General features: G+C 39.1%; 1 protein-coding gene across 1 annotated transcript in view; it reads right to left on the bottom strand.

Moving 5' to 3' along the window:
* LOC137287027 (small ribosomal subunit protein uS15m-like) overlaps window positions 1–15,781 on the bottom strand; it is a 30,562-nt gene extending 14,781 nt beyond the window's left edge. Inside the window, exons 1-2 of the mRNA XM_067819128.1 lie at window positions 15,546–15,781; window positions 5,322–5,384 (exon numbers count right to left, since the gene is read on the bottom strand). Of these exons, the coding sequence (XP_067675229.1) occupies window positions 5,322–5,384; window positions 15,546–15,693 (211 nt within the window). The 5' untranslated portion in view covers window positions 15,694–15,781. The remainder of the gene's footprint in view (window positions 1–5,321; window positions 5,385–15,545) is intronic.
* Window positions 15,782–15,834: the final 53 nt, after the last annotated feature.

The following is a 15,834-nucleotide window of genomic DNA, read 5'->3' as shown; positions in this document are numbered from 1 at the left end:
CACAAAAACCTGCAAATAGCAAAAGTCAGCACTTTGGGGTCTACCGCACATATCTAACAAGTTTTGCTGAAAGATATTAAACAGTTTTTGAGTTCTGCTCCGGAAACGAAGCCCACCCCACCTTTAGACTAAGACCCAAACATTCATTGGAAAAACAAAGAAAATCAAAATGCCCAAAATCTGTAAATAGCAAAACGCACAACCATAGGCTCAGATTATTGTATCTACCAATTTTGGTCTAGAAATATTGAACAGTTTCTGAGTTATGCTCCAGAAACAAAATGATTACGGATGGATGGACAGACACACAAGGTATCGAATAGAGATTTTGTGAAAATCTAGTTCTGAATGACAAAGAGTGTCACTACAATTCCACTGGTGGAAGTTCACTCCAGTTAGAGATATTGTAGGTGCATGGATATAGAAAAAGGACAGGAACCAAGCTATCACACTAAACCTATGCCGAGATCCGATTGGGTCCTTTGTCCCTTCAAGAAGCAAAGAGGAAATACCATGTATTGCAGATATACAAGAATCCGAGGTAGTATAGACCTGAGCCACAAAAAAAAGACTACTTCTGACATGGCCAAAGTCTTTGAGACCCTGCATCTTGCTCTCCGACCGAGACAAACAATTCCTGGAGTGATTGGGCCACACCTTCTATGAGCACTGCCAGATCTCTCACCAGTGTACTTCCACCAGTGGAATTTGTGTTGACACTCCTTGTCGTTCATAACTAGACTTGCACAAATTCTCTACTTTTTTATTTGGGCTGTAGGAGCCGAGGTGGCAGTTTGGAAGCTCCTAGGCCAGGTGATACAAAACCATCACTCTATATACTACTACTAATGCTGCTGCTGATCGAATCAAGCCCTACATGCATGCTGTCAATGTGGTTGGAATAAATAACTGAATCTAAAAGGTGCGTTTTCCTGTGTCTTGGGTGATCCATAATTTTGGTTTGGAATTTGGAATTGTGGAGGTAGGTGTTTTCAGTGAGTCGTGGCATATAAGTTTTGAAACAATGATTTGATTGTTACCGTTAATAGCTCATGTTGTAGGGAAATCATCTAACTTTCGATCCATTAGCCTCGGCAGGGCCTAAAAAATGTTTTACATGGCGAAATCTAACCTTGATTGAGGAGGGGGTGGTTTCATTGTAATGTCCTTTTATATAATACTAGGCTAGAGTCTTTATACTGTAAATCATGAAATTTATGTGTCACGAATTTCATGTGAGTGAGATGGTCTAGTGTAAAATGTGTCACAAAACTTATGCTAACTCTGGGATGTGTATTGTTGATAAAATGTGACACCCTGAATCTTTGATGTTGTTCTTTTTCTTTTCATGCTTATTATTTACCGAATATCCTGAATTGGGCTTGTTAAGAAAGGAATGGAAACAAGATAATGATGTCTTGATTATGCTGCTATGTCTGATCATGTGATTGCTTTCTACTACTTGTTTTATGACAACATTTGGAACATTGATAAATGTCCGGTCTGCTGATGTGCTTGAGTGACTTTAAACAATGACCAGTGATTGTAACCAGGATAATTACATATGACTGTAGATACCATTAATTAGGAATTGACCTGTATTAGTGTACTACTGTTGTTACATAATTTGCTGATGAATAAGTTCAGTTGATATCAATTAGTGTCATTGAAGTCAGTGCTCATGGTCAGACTGAAAAGTGCCAATATAATAATGCGACAAGAGTACAAATGCATTTTTCGCATTAATAGAATGCTCGTATTAATTTCACGATTGACAGAACCTATGACTTTCTAAACCTGTTTCTAAGCAAGAAATGCCCTTGTGGGTGTCAAGACCATCTAAAGATCAAAAGGACTAATGACACACTGTTTACTTCGACAGTTTAATTCTCCAAAGGATTATCTTATCTCATCTGATATCTCTATCCCCCAACCTGACCACAACCACTGTCTGTGATATCCATCTTTTAAGACAACCCCACTCCTACCTGTTTCTCATTATAGTGGTGGTGAGACTCCATCGTAGCTACACCCTTAAGAGTTTCAGCATTAAAGTTATATTTTTACTTCAGCCGTAAGTGTCATTGATAATGAAGCTAAGTTTAATTTCTAAATGGGTACTTAAAATGTGTTGTTTGTGACACAATATCATTGCACAATAATTTCTATAAAACCATGAGCTTTGCTCATTTCCGCACTAATTTCTCCGATGTAAAGTTCTTTTTCTACATTTCCTATTTGCCTCCCACTGAGACTCTAGTCAGGTGGAATTCAGTTTACCAGTTATCCCATGCTTTCACATATTAACTACATAAATTGTAGATAAAAATGAGAAAAAACAGTTGTTGTTTTTTTTCTATCTTTGACAGTACATAAATATGACAACTATCACTTTACCTCATAATAATGACCTTTTTCAATATCGCCAGATAACTCAGACTGGTGAAAGCAATTACTGGACGGTGTATGTTATTTGCACCTACTCACATATCCCATGTAACATCTGATCACCAGCTAATAATCATGATAATCACTTTGTGAAATTCGAGGTGGTATCAAAGGCTTGTTGAAGGCTAATTAACTGTGGCATGTGCCATAGTTTCCAGTGTTTCAAACATACAGTGTACTCTGTCTAATTCGGTCTCTTTCTATCTCGGATTTGTCTGAAAATCGGTCTGAGATTACAGTCCCGAATTCAATACTCTATATTATCATTAAATCATCTCTCTATTATCCGGACTCTCTCTATGTCAGATCTCGGACTGATGTCTCGGCCCGACAGACTAACTTACTATGAAAACAAACCCTATAATCCAGACTGTCATAGACAGTCAGCCGGCCAATTAGTGGTACTTAGTGGCACTTGATTATTAGCAAATGACATTAACCCCGGTTATTACTGAGATGATGATGTCAACTAAGTGTCACTCTCGACACCTGTTAAAAGACTTCAAGCATCTAACATGAACATTATATGCTAAAATGGCGGACCAACCAATGAAACGTCGTTGAATTGAGCTGTAACTTGGCACAAAGATAAAGTCGACCAAAGATTCCAAAACTCTTCTCAAACCCCTTCAGAAAGACTTGGCCAAAAAATACAAGATAAGTTAGCAATCTGTATCCGATATTTTGAAGAAAAAGGATGAGTACAAGGTACAGTTTGAGACGAATATTGCATCCGACAGAAAGAGACTAAACAAGGGTAAATATGAAGATATCAACCACGCTTTGCATGAATGGTTCGTACATGCACGAACAAAAAGCATACCGCTGTCAGGACCAATACTGAAGTAAAAAGCCATGCAGTTTGCCGTTGAACTAAAAATTGAAGACTTCAAGGCATCGGAAGGTTTGCTGGCCTCTTGGAAGATAAGATACACCATAAAGCAAATTTAAAGTGAGTGGCGAGAGTGCTGACGTAGGGGAAGATGTTGTGGTTGATTTTAAAGACTGACTCCCATCAATCATCAGCGACTATAATCCAGAAGACGTGTTCAATTGTAATGAAACTGGGTTATTTCTTAGAACACTACCAGACAAGACATTATCTGAGAAAAAGGCAGCAGCTAAAGGAGGAAAAGTATCCAAGGAAAGACTGACTTGTGTTGCAGCACAAGTGGTGAAAAACTGAAACCTCTCACAATAGGAAAATCAGACAATCCACGTTGTCTTAAGAATGTCAAAAAAGAGACACTCCCAGTTTTTTGGAGAGAAAACAAAAAGGCGTGGATGACATCCTATCTCTTCACTGATTGAATGAACCAAATTAACAGACAGATGAAGAAACAAAAGAGGCGGATCCTACTTTTTATTGACAATGCACCATCACACCCTCGTGACCTGTGTCTTAGCAATGTGACCGTGAAGTATCTCCCACCAGAAACCACATCTGTGTTTCAGACGCTTCACCAATACATAATCCGTGCTTTCAAGCATCATTATAGGAAGCTGTTAATGAAATCTTTGCTGTCACGTATTGACGATTGTGAGAGTGCTACTGAACTTGCGAAATCAATCACTGTGTTGGATGCTGTGCAATGGATTCATACCTCATGGCAGGAAACTACAAGTTTGACCATCACCAAGTGTTTCGGTGCATGTGGATTTTCCATTGGTCGTGGTTCTAATCCTGATGGTGACAGTGAGGATGATGACATTCCGTTGATAATGCTTGTTGCAAACATGGCAAACACAGCCTGTACAGCTCAAGACTTTGTCGACTGCATTGCAGATATTCCAACGGAAGACCCAGATGACAAGGAATGGGAAAATGACATTTTGTAAAGTTTTACTGACGATGCGAAATGTATGGAGGATTGTGATGATGCAGGTGATGATGATGAGCCATCAGTCACAGCCCTAACGTATGCACAAGTCTTGAAAATGTTCCGAGAGATCAAACATTTTGCCATGGTGAAAAATGAACATCTGCTTCACAATGTCGCGCATCTTGAGTCTGTCACTGAAAATATGGTCATCAAACAAAAGATGATAACCAGTTCTCAATCCTTGCTGACAGATTTCTTTAAGTAGTACATGTATGTCAATAATAAGAAATGAATTGTTTATCTGTGTTCCTGTTGTATTTGTCATATGTGTACATGTATCTGTCAAGGTAAGAGACGTAACTCCATTTTTTAACCCAATACTCTACTATCCGGACTTCTGTCTAATTTGGACTTTCTTGACGTTCCAAAGGGAGTCCGAATTAGACAGAGTATACGCTATTTCGGTATTTAATACAAGACTATAATATCAATATGGAATTCTAGTTCACAACAAAGTGGATGTTGACAGAAAATATTCTCACTGACATGAAGACAGGAAAAGGAATTTGGAAAGATTATGAACTACTGATGGTTATATTGTGTTATTAAATTTATTTGAACTGCTGCCTTTGAAACTGCTGTAAAAATGTACTGTCATTTGGAAGTAATGATGATGAATCTGGATTTAATGGTGTCAGCTATTTCACAGGTATTCTACAAAATGAGGTCACAATACACTGTAGACAGTAATACATTTCATAATACTAAGAGTAGAAATAACCTTCTCTTCAAGAAGTTCCTTGTTTACTGTTTACCACTGCCATGACAATATTCCAGCTGTATGACTGTGGACTGAACATGATCAAACCAACCTAGTGATTGATGTCATACGCATCAATCCAGGCAATAGATACTCAACCAAGCTTTCCGAGGCTAACCATCCAATGCATTTAGCATGTTTCATTGCCACTAAGATTAAACAAAGCTTACCTGAAATAGTTATTCTTGCAAAGACACCCTTTGGGTACCAAGCTGATCTTAGGGACTTACCTGAGTAGGCAAATATGTTATTCTTTGATGCATAGTTTCTAATAACGAACTGCAGCCAGGTACCTGAAACAATAATTTATTGCCTGAATATAAACTGTTTGGACTTTGGAGACTATTGGCACCAAACTGAACATGATGACTGGTTTCAAGGTTGGGCATTTTAAGCCACACAGAGAAGGAGCTGTATTAGTGGAGCTGCTTGTTTAAATTTATGTGGACTTGTGGCAGGAAAGCTGAAATTTGGCACAGACATAGTCCAATAGCCCATAACCACAAAACAAGCAGAAGGCAATAGTTTTGGAAAATGCATCCTACTTTAGGGGGCAAAAATGCGAAAAATGTGTGTTTTGCATACTGCTATTTTTTCGAAGACATTAAAGGCCCTATGTGTTAAATTCAGAATAATTATGTGAGTTAAAATGAAAATCCTAATTTTAAGATCATAAACTAGCATACTTAGGCAGTACTTCAAGGATTTTACTTGCTACAATTGCTCAATTTACTGCACACATTGTCCAGAACAGGAACACAAGTGTGTGCACTGAAGTCCTGCTTAGCTACATTTACACTGCCCACTGCAGTAGGCCTTACATTCACATTTGATCAGTTCTCTGCATAGCTTTGCTGCTTCAGGCAATGAAGTCCATTTTGGAACCTACTATGTCTCTTCCCAAGTCCATCCACTTTCAGACAGGCAAGGAATGACTGTGTGTTTGTCAAGAGTTTGTCCCCATATATGTCCACTCTGATAGGCTGCTCTTTTGGCATGCTGGATTAGCACGTCCTGAGTTGGTGGAATATTTTCAATATTCCTATCACCATGGGTGAACAGATTCATGCGTACCTCATTCACGCTGAGTATGGACAAAGTGCGTTTGTACATGGCCACAGTAAATCGTTCCAGTTGAGACAATTCTGTTTCACCAATCTGTGCTGATGCCATTGACAGATGAGTAAAAACTGGAGTGATGACATCTTTCATTGACATCCAGACATTCCATGCTGTAGTCTTCCCAATACCGCAGAATTTGGAGACTGTGTCACAGCCTGTAACAGCAAGGGAGAAGAGAAGACCTCTGGATATACTTAGTCCAAGCTTTTGAGCAATCATATGAGAAGGAATGTATCTTTTATGGGCACCATGACCAAAGTTCACCCACAGCTAACAGTCAAAACAAGAGGCCATGGCAATGCTGAGGAGAACAACATCTGTATCTGTTGCAACCACCAGAATTTTCTTGTAGCCTTGAGTTGCCACACATTTACAGTGCAGAAGCATCTTTGAATTTGCCTCTTCATGATTACATGGCTGGAGACCAGACACATCAGTCTGCCTGCTGAGTGCAGTGTCTTTAAGAGTAGTACAGAGGACTTTGTCATCTGGAACATTAGCATTTGATGCACTCTTTGCCAAAAAATGAAACAGACCTGTCTTGTTGGAGTTCATACTGAGGAATGATTTCCTGTAAGATGGTAAGTGGGTTTGGGCCTCAACCCTTAGTGCCATGAGTTCCACACGTATTAGTCTGGTGTGTGATTTCAAACTGTCTTGAAGAAAACGATCCCATACGATCTCCAATCTTTCTACAGTACTCAACCGACACAGAACATATGGAGTGAAGACCTTCTTGGAGAAATCATCAAATGTTTGAAATACAATGTTTCTTTCCTGTTTGATTCTCACGGGATCCATAGTTTGAACTATAGCAGCACCATCAAATATCTTGACTTGTATCAGATGGTTCAACAAACTGAGGTGTGGCTAAAGGCTCTAATGATTTGAGAATTTCAGCTTTACTTTCAGTTAGTTTCATTTCATTGTTTTCTGCGAGTGAAGGTGGCCAGGCATGATTCTCATGCTGAAAGAATGTTTCCATATCACCATCCCTGTTCTGACAAGAAGCGTACAATCTGGGGAAGAGCTGTACATCTTTCCTCATGTTTGACTCTTTCTGTTCTGTTTTTCTTAGAAGCAGACTTCCTAATGCCGTTGCAAGTAGGGTGAAATTGTTCTTAGAGATGTTGTCATAAAACTTCGAGGAAGGATCTACAAATTCCTGATATTGCCTCCTTCCAGCTGCTTCTGCTTCTTACATTGTCAGAAACATCATAACTCATGATCACCCTTGTATCCAGTGTCAGAATTTCATTTGTGTCATCTGAGAATGGGTGGCCTTGATCTGAAATGGCTGCAACATCATCTTGGACATTCCTTGCAAATTGTCTCTGGATGCAGTCTTAGTAAACTTAGTCTCAGTGTATTTTGTTACACTCCACCACTGAGTCTAACAAAACCTAGTAGAAGGGCGCGTCAGGTAACCTTTGAGCGACCAATCACCGTCCAATCAAACACGAGACGGTTAAAGAGATTTAACCAATCAGACAATGACTACTATTTAGGGATCGGAGGGACTTTCAAAATATCCAGGTCACTGACACAGATCTCTCCACAAACAAAAATCTGCATATAACATAGTTATTTGACCTGCAGTATATAGGCTTTGGGGTTTCTGTTGACAATGTTTCATGACAATTAGCCAAAATTTCTGAAAGATAACATCTTTGAATATTGCCCAAAACACCATTTTCATCGATTGTTTACTCATGGTTGTACGTACGTCGTGTGCATCACCCGGAAGCGAGCGTACACTAAATAGCATTCGGAATCGTTCGGGTATGAACCTTTTCGAGATAAAAAGTTCAAAAGGTATGAGCGAATGTGCACTTTCGCGATTTGGTAAGCTGTGTTCTGATTGGTCAATCTCAAAGGTTACCTGACGCGACCTCCCATAAGGTTTCGTTAGACTAGTGGTGGAGTGTAACAAAAAGTACTGAGGATAAGTTTACGTAGACTGTCTCTGGATGTTTAGTGTTTGCTCATGATGGCACTCTGTACTTGGCATCTGTGTTCTGCAGTTGGTCTCATACTCATTTGACAAGTGTGGGATGTTTGGACCACTTACCATCAACCTTGTCAATGCTAACTCTTTTTCTATGATTCAAATCACACCACCATCTCCTTTCAACACAGCATTAACTTGTTCATGAATCTGATCGTGAGGAAGCATACTGAACTTGCATTGAGCCTTCTGGGTTACAAAATGTCCTTTCTCAAACTCCCTGGAATGGAAAGGCGCAGTGTGTTCCAGTTGGAGAAGGTCACAAAGGTGTACTATCATCCATCTTGCATAATGAACATGGTCCAGAGCAAACATCCATGGAATCATATCTGATAGATTTGACATATGTCTTGTAACTTCCCTCACGTTGTGAGGGCAAGAATTTGAGGAAGAGAATTTCAAGCTTTTATAGTGGTGTTCCAGAAGCAAAACTGTGGTGATATGCTCTTCCATTCCTTATACCAATCATCAAATGAGAGAGTGTCTTAAGTTTCAGCAAGGAAGTCAGAGAAGGTTTTCTGTTGCAAATGCCACAGTGCAGCCAGCTACTGTAACTTGATGAGCCCACTGACATCTGGATACATGTGACCCCTTTTCAAGTGCAGAGGCCCTTGCTTCCGTTATCACATTGGAGCTGGCGAGAACTGATGTCCACCCATCAAAACTACAAACTTATACCTCTGGCCATGTCCACTGAATCATCTTTGCTAATGCAAAAAGCGGTTGATTAACAGTAAACTCAAGTATTTGCCCAGGATTCAAATACTGAATTGCACTCTTGATTACATTCATGGTGTGCAGTACCATAGCTGGAGAATGAGCAGTGTGTCTGAAAAAAGGCAACATACCAGTGACAGCTGGTGGCCATTTAGGTGATGGCACATCTTGTCTGCAAGGTAAGCTGACCAGAAAATGTTAACTTTCGTGTGTATTTGTCCACTGTTCAGCAGCAGGGAAACTTCTTCCAGCCACTGTATCTGTTCCAAATCAATGTGACCTGTTGTAGCAGTGTTGCTCCACGAGGTTTGGATGGGAAAGAGGGCTGGTGCTACATTAGTGTTTAGGCAATGGTGCAATCTTCCTTGATTTTCATATCGACTTCTGGTTGAAACGCTCTATCAAATCCAGGGCTCTCATAAGTGATATGATTTGTAAGACACAAGGCACTGCCATGAAAAGCTGACTTGGCAAAAGTTGATGTTAGGTTGTGATCTATGATGTCAAAATTGACAGTTGTAAAAACATGGGCTTTAAGCTGAGATGGGCAAATGACTCCTTCCTGCTCATATCCGGCAGTCATCTGGTTGGCAAGGTTCGTTGACACTTGTAGAACTCTGTCATAGGATACACACAGTCCTCTTTCAAAGAGACTATCCACCAAGTCACGTTTCCAAGTTTTAGTGTGAATGAGAAGTCCTAAGTATAATGGTAATGCAGTTTCTCTGTCTGAATTATGATGACGTGTGAAATAAAACATCTTCTCCTTTCTCTCTTCACAGACAGTTGAATATCAGTAGATGGGAAATGGAAGATGTGGCTTCTGAGATACCTGTTGTATAATCATTTTTACCTGTGAAGCAAGTACCACCAAGTATCATTTGTATGAGAGTCGGTAGTGTCAGTGGTTCCTGGTGGGACTGATTTCATTTCAATAGGTTTTCTGATTTTTTATTAAACTTTGATTGATTTAAGAAATATCTCTTCTAATAATTTTAGCTGCCCGCACAATAGTTACAGCATCGCTGTCTTAACTTTTATCTGATAACAAGGTATCACCAATTTTAAATGGGAGAATACCCTTTTTTGATGTTAGTGCTTCTAAGGCAGCTATTTCAGCAAGCAAAGCTTCTTTCAGTCTGAAGGTGTTAACAGTTCTATTGTCACCAAGTTGCTGAAGTAATTTCACAATGTCTGCCGAATTCAACACTGAATTTGCCTCATATCTGTGTTCTTTAACATATGAAATTAATTATGCAAAAGCTATTGTATATGATCCGGTTTCATTCTTTCGTTGTTTGTTTTTGGCTCTCAGGGATGATCTGTATTTTGTATACACATCTGTGTAGCAATGTTTGTGATACACAACATCAAGTGCCATTACATCACCTGCAGATAACCTTTTATCAGCTTTCATCTTGAAGTTCATGAGCCATCAAACGAATGTACGAATCAAATGTCATGGTTTGAGCCACAGGGTCATTACTAACTGTTGGTAAGTGACAAAAGAAACACACAGATTTTTTCAGAACTGTGGATTGTGTCTGTGGATAATTCATTTTCTTTTTCAGAATTACTTACACATATTCTAAGTTTCTTTTCCACACAGGGGTTGTTGGTAGATGTTCATTTGCACCTAATCTATGTGCCCTTTTCATAGTTCTTTCAACTGCTCTATCCCCACACTTGTCAAAACGGTGCTTGTGCCATTTAGCTTGATTTTTTTCTGAAGTATTCTGGATTCCATCCAATCACCAAACCCTGACAGTTCAATATTCAGTGGTAATGAATGCAGCTCAAAAAGTTTGGTCAAATTAGTTTCCTGAAGCACCTTTCATGATTTGTCTTGTGACATAGGATGGATCAACTAATTTGCTGTCATCTTCTATCTGACACAATGCACATACTGACCAATTTGTTTTCAACTTGCTAGTATCTAATGAGCAAATGGTTGGTAAGCCTGCATTACTGGTCAGTATGTGATGACTCAAAACATTTCACAAAGTTATTAACCTTTCTCACTCACAATTACGCCCCAAAACATCAGAAACCTTTCTTGAAATTCGGCTCTACCTTTAGAATACAGCACCACAAACTTTAAAGACACGTTATAATACTAATTTACGTAATTCCAGGTGATTTTGTTTAAGAGCACGTTCTTGTAACAATGCCCTATGACGGCGGCATAGCAACAAGTTCGTCAAGCTCAGCGAGTGTGTATAAGCTCTGCTCACTGATGTTTCATCTCTACCAGTCATGTCATTACAGAAACCCAACAATGTTGCGAGTTTCCAGTAGTAGTTCCTGTCGGATGCGCAATATTTTGTTAGCACCAGTTTTAAATATTTTTTCTTTTTTGACTAACATGGTCATATTTCTTTGCATTAAGAGGTGCTGAGGTGTTATATTTTGTGTATTTATATATTTTGTATTTTTAAATTTAGTAAGAATGACTTACATTGGTCACATGTTATTATTTGCAGTTTTGGTCAATTAAAATAATCTAAATATATCCTATATTTCGGTTTCAAACGTAACTATTTGGATCAAATGAATTATAACTGTAAACTAATATGCATATATATCTTTGTCATTCAGTAATTTGCATCATTACAAGGAAATATTTATTGTTTATTTTTCGAAGCAGTAAGAATTCATTACAATGGATACGTCAGCCATTTTCATGCCGTTTCGGTGAGCATATTCTATTTATTAGAATTGTTCCAAGGGTTAGGTTTAGGGTTAGGGTTAGGTTTAGGGGTTAGGGTTAGGGTTTAGGGTTTAGGGTAAGGGTAAGGGACCTAATCCAATATAGTAGCTAAATGCATGGGTACCAATTGTTTTCCTTTTCCATTTTTAATACGTTGTTCACAAAGAAAAACGGGAGACCAAAAACGTCAAAAGTTAAATAACCAATGAAATGGTTTAATGTCAAAATTTTGTGCTGGTGGAAATCGGCCTCCAGCAACTTTTACCTCTAGATCTACATATTTTCATTTCAATAATGATTTGAAGTCTAACTCACCCTTGTGTCGTCACCAAACATGCCCATGTCTCACTCATTCCTTAGCGCGATCCACATTAACCATACTGTGTTCCCTACAACATTTTTCTGTCACGACAGCACACAATCATTTTTTTATACAAGCATGTCGCTCATTCATGCATGCACCATGAAATCAACGTCTGACGCCTGACGTCAACAATTGTTTTCAGTTTGAACCAAATCGGCTCAACACAACATGGTATCTTATAGATATTTACGGAATAGGACAATCGTGCCAAATGATATCGGGACCATTCGGCAACTGTCAGTAGATTGAAAGCATGAGGCACCAAGTCTACCTGTAACTTTTGTAATTGTCCACAACCAATTTGACTCTCTCCGTTCATTTCCGTGACGTCACAGGAATGATAAGCTAAATTTGCACATTGTGCAACAAGTTGACATAGCTCAGTCAGTTAGCTGTCGGGCTAGCAATCCGAAGGTCACGGGTTCGCGTCGGACAGGTTCTCACAAACTGGTTGCCTGTCTCACTGACGTGACCTACAGCTGGGAACGTCCTCGCGAGAAATTGTGGTGCTGAATTCTAAAGATGCTCCGAAATTCCATGCAGAAGATACCAAAGGGAGGGCACTCTCATGTTCATGTTCATGAACAGAGGTAATTTGTGTGTAAAGGGAGGCCACTTTCATGTATGGGAGGTAAGTATGAGAAAAATGGGGATTTTATGATCCTTCAGTCACCAGTGTTTCAAGTCTAGCAATTTCATTAATCAATATAATTAAAACTGGAGTAAATATGGCCTGCCTCCAGATCATTTTATGTTTAGAATACTATAGTTCACCTGTGTGCAAAATATGAGCCTTCCTGCCACCAAGTATCAATTTGGCAAACATTTGTTACCAAGCCAGTCCACTTTATGAGATGTCAAAGACATTAAACATGAGCAATGAAGAAGTATCGACTCATTAAGTTCCAAATCTTTTGACATGTGCCAAAATATGCACAACATTGCTTGATAATGTAGCTTGTTTCAAGCCAGTCCAGGCTCTTACGCTATCCATGACAAAGGTTCACTTGAATTTCACTTAAGCTGAACAATTGATGATGTAGGCTCTAATAGGAACTACTTGCAAAAATTTATAAAATTAGATCATATCCCCAACAAGATCCACCACTGGCAAGAACAATGACGTTTTTGTGCTAACACTTGCTCCTTCAACAGGTGAATGACAGCGAATAGTTACAGAGATATACATAGTTATGTACAGGAAGCCAGAGAGTTGTGGTATATATGGTATGCACAGGAATCCACTGAGATTTTATAGATTAGTGGGGGAATTAAATTAAAACAGAGTATACATAATGTTTGTACAAGATGCTTACATAGGGTGAATGACCCTGGATAAAATCAGTAAAGCATAGCGATAGAAATTAGGATGTACAATAGGTGACTGTGATGCACAGCATGTTTAAGTAAATGTCATTGTTCAAGGAAATCAGTTAATGCACCAGCCATTGGGAAGGAGGACACCCTTGTCCCTATTCAACTCAGGTTTAGACCATGAGGAGAGCTTCCAGTAACTTACGTTAACGGTAATTGCTAATGTTCACAGCTAAGATTTCTGTGTTGCCAGCTGATGATATGGTCAGGATTCTTAACTAAGAGTTCTGAAAGTCCTATTTTAAGTCTGATTTGTTGACAGATATTTTGTGCTCTTTGATCCTGGTGGCAATAGGTCTGCCAGTCTCACCACAACTGCATTCCAATTTGTTTGTTGGGTTGGGAGTGATGTTGCAGCTGCCTTTGCCACTGGCCTGTATTAAGATTTATGGTGTTCTACCAGATGAGAATGTGGAGTCATTTCTGGCAGTTTTCTTCAGCATTTGGCTGATGTGATGGCTGACTGATCCTGATGAAATGTTAAGTAGAAAGGGGATGATTCAGGCTTGGGTTTGGATTGGTCTTCATGTTGTAGAGTTAAAATTGTGGGTTTCCAATAGTTGTCTTAGGCAGCCAGTGAGGGTTATAAAAGTTGTCTTGAGGTGGTCTAGTTCATGTTGAAGATGGGAGGGGCTGCAGATAGATTCGGCCCATCTGACTAATGTAGATATGGCTCTCTTTATCTGTGGTGGTGACTAGAGTGGTGGTGTATATATTTGGTCAATGTGGGTCGGTCTGAGGTAGACAGAGGTGTTGAACTTCCGAATGGAGATATCGACGAAGGGGAGTTGGTGTTGCTTTTCAGTTTCCATTGTAAATTGAATACCTTGATGCTGCTTGTTGTGATGGTTGAGAGGCACAATGGTGAAAGTGTCATCCACTTTTCTGAACCAGCATAGTGGCAATGTTGTACAAAAATTGAAAAGAGTTCCTTCCTTTCTCTGAATTCACAGATTAACAGGAGTACCGCAACTTGATTTGACCCTATACATTGTAATTAATTTTGAGTAGAGTTACAGAATGCTGGATACCTAGTGTCATGTCACCCTAACCCAAAACCTTAACCCTAACAAGTAAACTTGTTTGCTTTCCAAGACAGCAGGTGGTGACCAGTATTCTGTAATCTTGGGTAACTTGGGGGGTTTAGTTAATTTCTTTTTTTTACGCATTTGTTGTGTTGGTAATTTTAGCATATATTAATTCATAAATATTATTTAGGATGGGGGGATGGGGGAATGGGAGGAACGCTTATCCACACATTCAGTACAATCTATTTATCTTAGGGTTATAGCTAAAACAGAACCACAGCAGACCTGCACCTAAATCATTTGGCAAAAACGGCACTATATTGGTGAAAACGGCTACTGATTTAAGATCTAAAACGGCACCATATAAAAACATGTTGTTATGTTGACTGTATTGTTTTAATATTTTATTTACATGTTTTATTTTTATCAAGTTATCAGACAGTCTTATCGCATACAACACAGGGGTGAGACATTGTGATGAATGATGTGTAATGGGTACATTTCTGTTTTTAATACAGTTTCATTTTGACACTGAGTTTGAGTGAATCCAGTTGAGTAAATGTACTTAAAACATCAAAGGGTGTGATGTTTTCACTTTTCAATCATCGTCAGCAGAGTAGACGCATTAATTATTTAAACATACTGCAAGCCGCTTGCAGTACAATAATAATAATCTTTGTTGGATGGTGAGTGTTCTTTAACTTTGTCAGTGACACGGCTTAGTTGAACGTTGATCATACTTACCTAATATATTTTTTATTTCACAAAACACTTAAGTCATCATATCCATGTTCATCCTCCAAATTTTACATGGTGCCGTTCTCGCCATAACATTTGGTGCCGTTTTCGCCAAGGGAGATTTCGTTATGTCCAAATGATGATGTTTTCGCCAGTTGCCGTTTTGTGGTGACGTTTTAGCCTGAACCCTTGATCTTAATCCCTTCACTAATCATATTGTAAAAACAACCCTGTGGTTTCCTGTACATGCTATATTTCCTCTGTAACCATTTACCTTCATACACCTGATGAAAGAAGTATTAGCCCAGAAACGTCGTGTGTAAATAATAAACAAGTTCTTTCACAAGATCGGTAAAAAGTCTACCCTAAAACTTCTATCAAACGGTAACCAACCTTGACAGTCCAGCAATCGGTGATCTAATTTATTTACGTTGGTGTGCTGTTGAAAGTTGCGCTGTTTGTTGCACAAAGAATCAGTTACCAATTTCCGTGTTAACAATCTTCGAGCAATTACATGCACGGAAGTTATATTGATACACATGCTTGTCGAATATTGACCGGAAATGGATAACGAGGAAACCTCACTTTCCTACCCAGAGTTCCATGCTAAGACATCGCTGCACCGGAGTGTTGGGAAACCTGCGCTGGTGAAGGTCGGTGGGTTGACCCCGGAAGTACTTAC

The sequence above is a fragment of the Haliotis asinina genome, chromosome 6 (assembly GCF_037392515.1).
Source record: "Haliotis asinina isolate JCU_RB_2024 chromosome 6, JCU_Hal_asi_v2, whole genome shotgun sequence".
In the NCBI taxonomy this organism is placed as follows: domain Eukaryota; kingdom Metazoa; phylum Mollusca; class Gastropoda; order Lepetellida; family Haliotidae; genus Haliotis; species Haliotis asinina.
The sequence above is the reverse complement of the archived record's forward strand: the minus strand, read 5'-3'. Positions and strand labels throughout refer to the sequence as shown.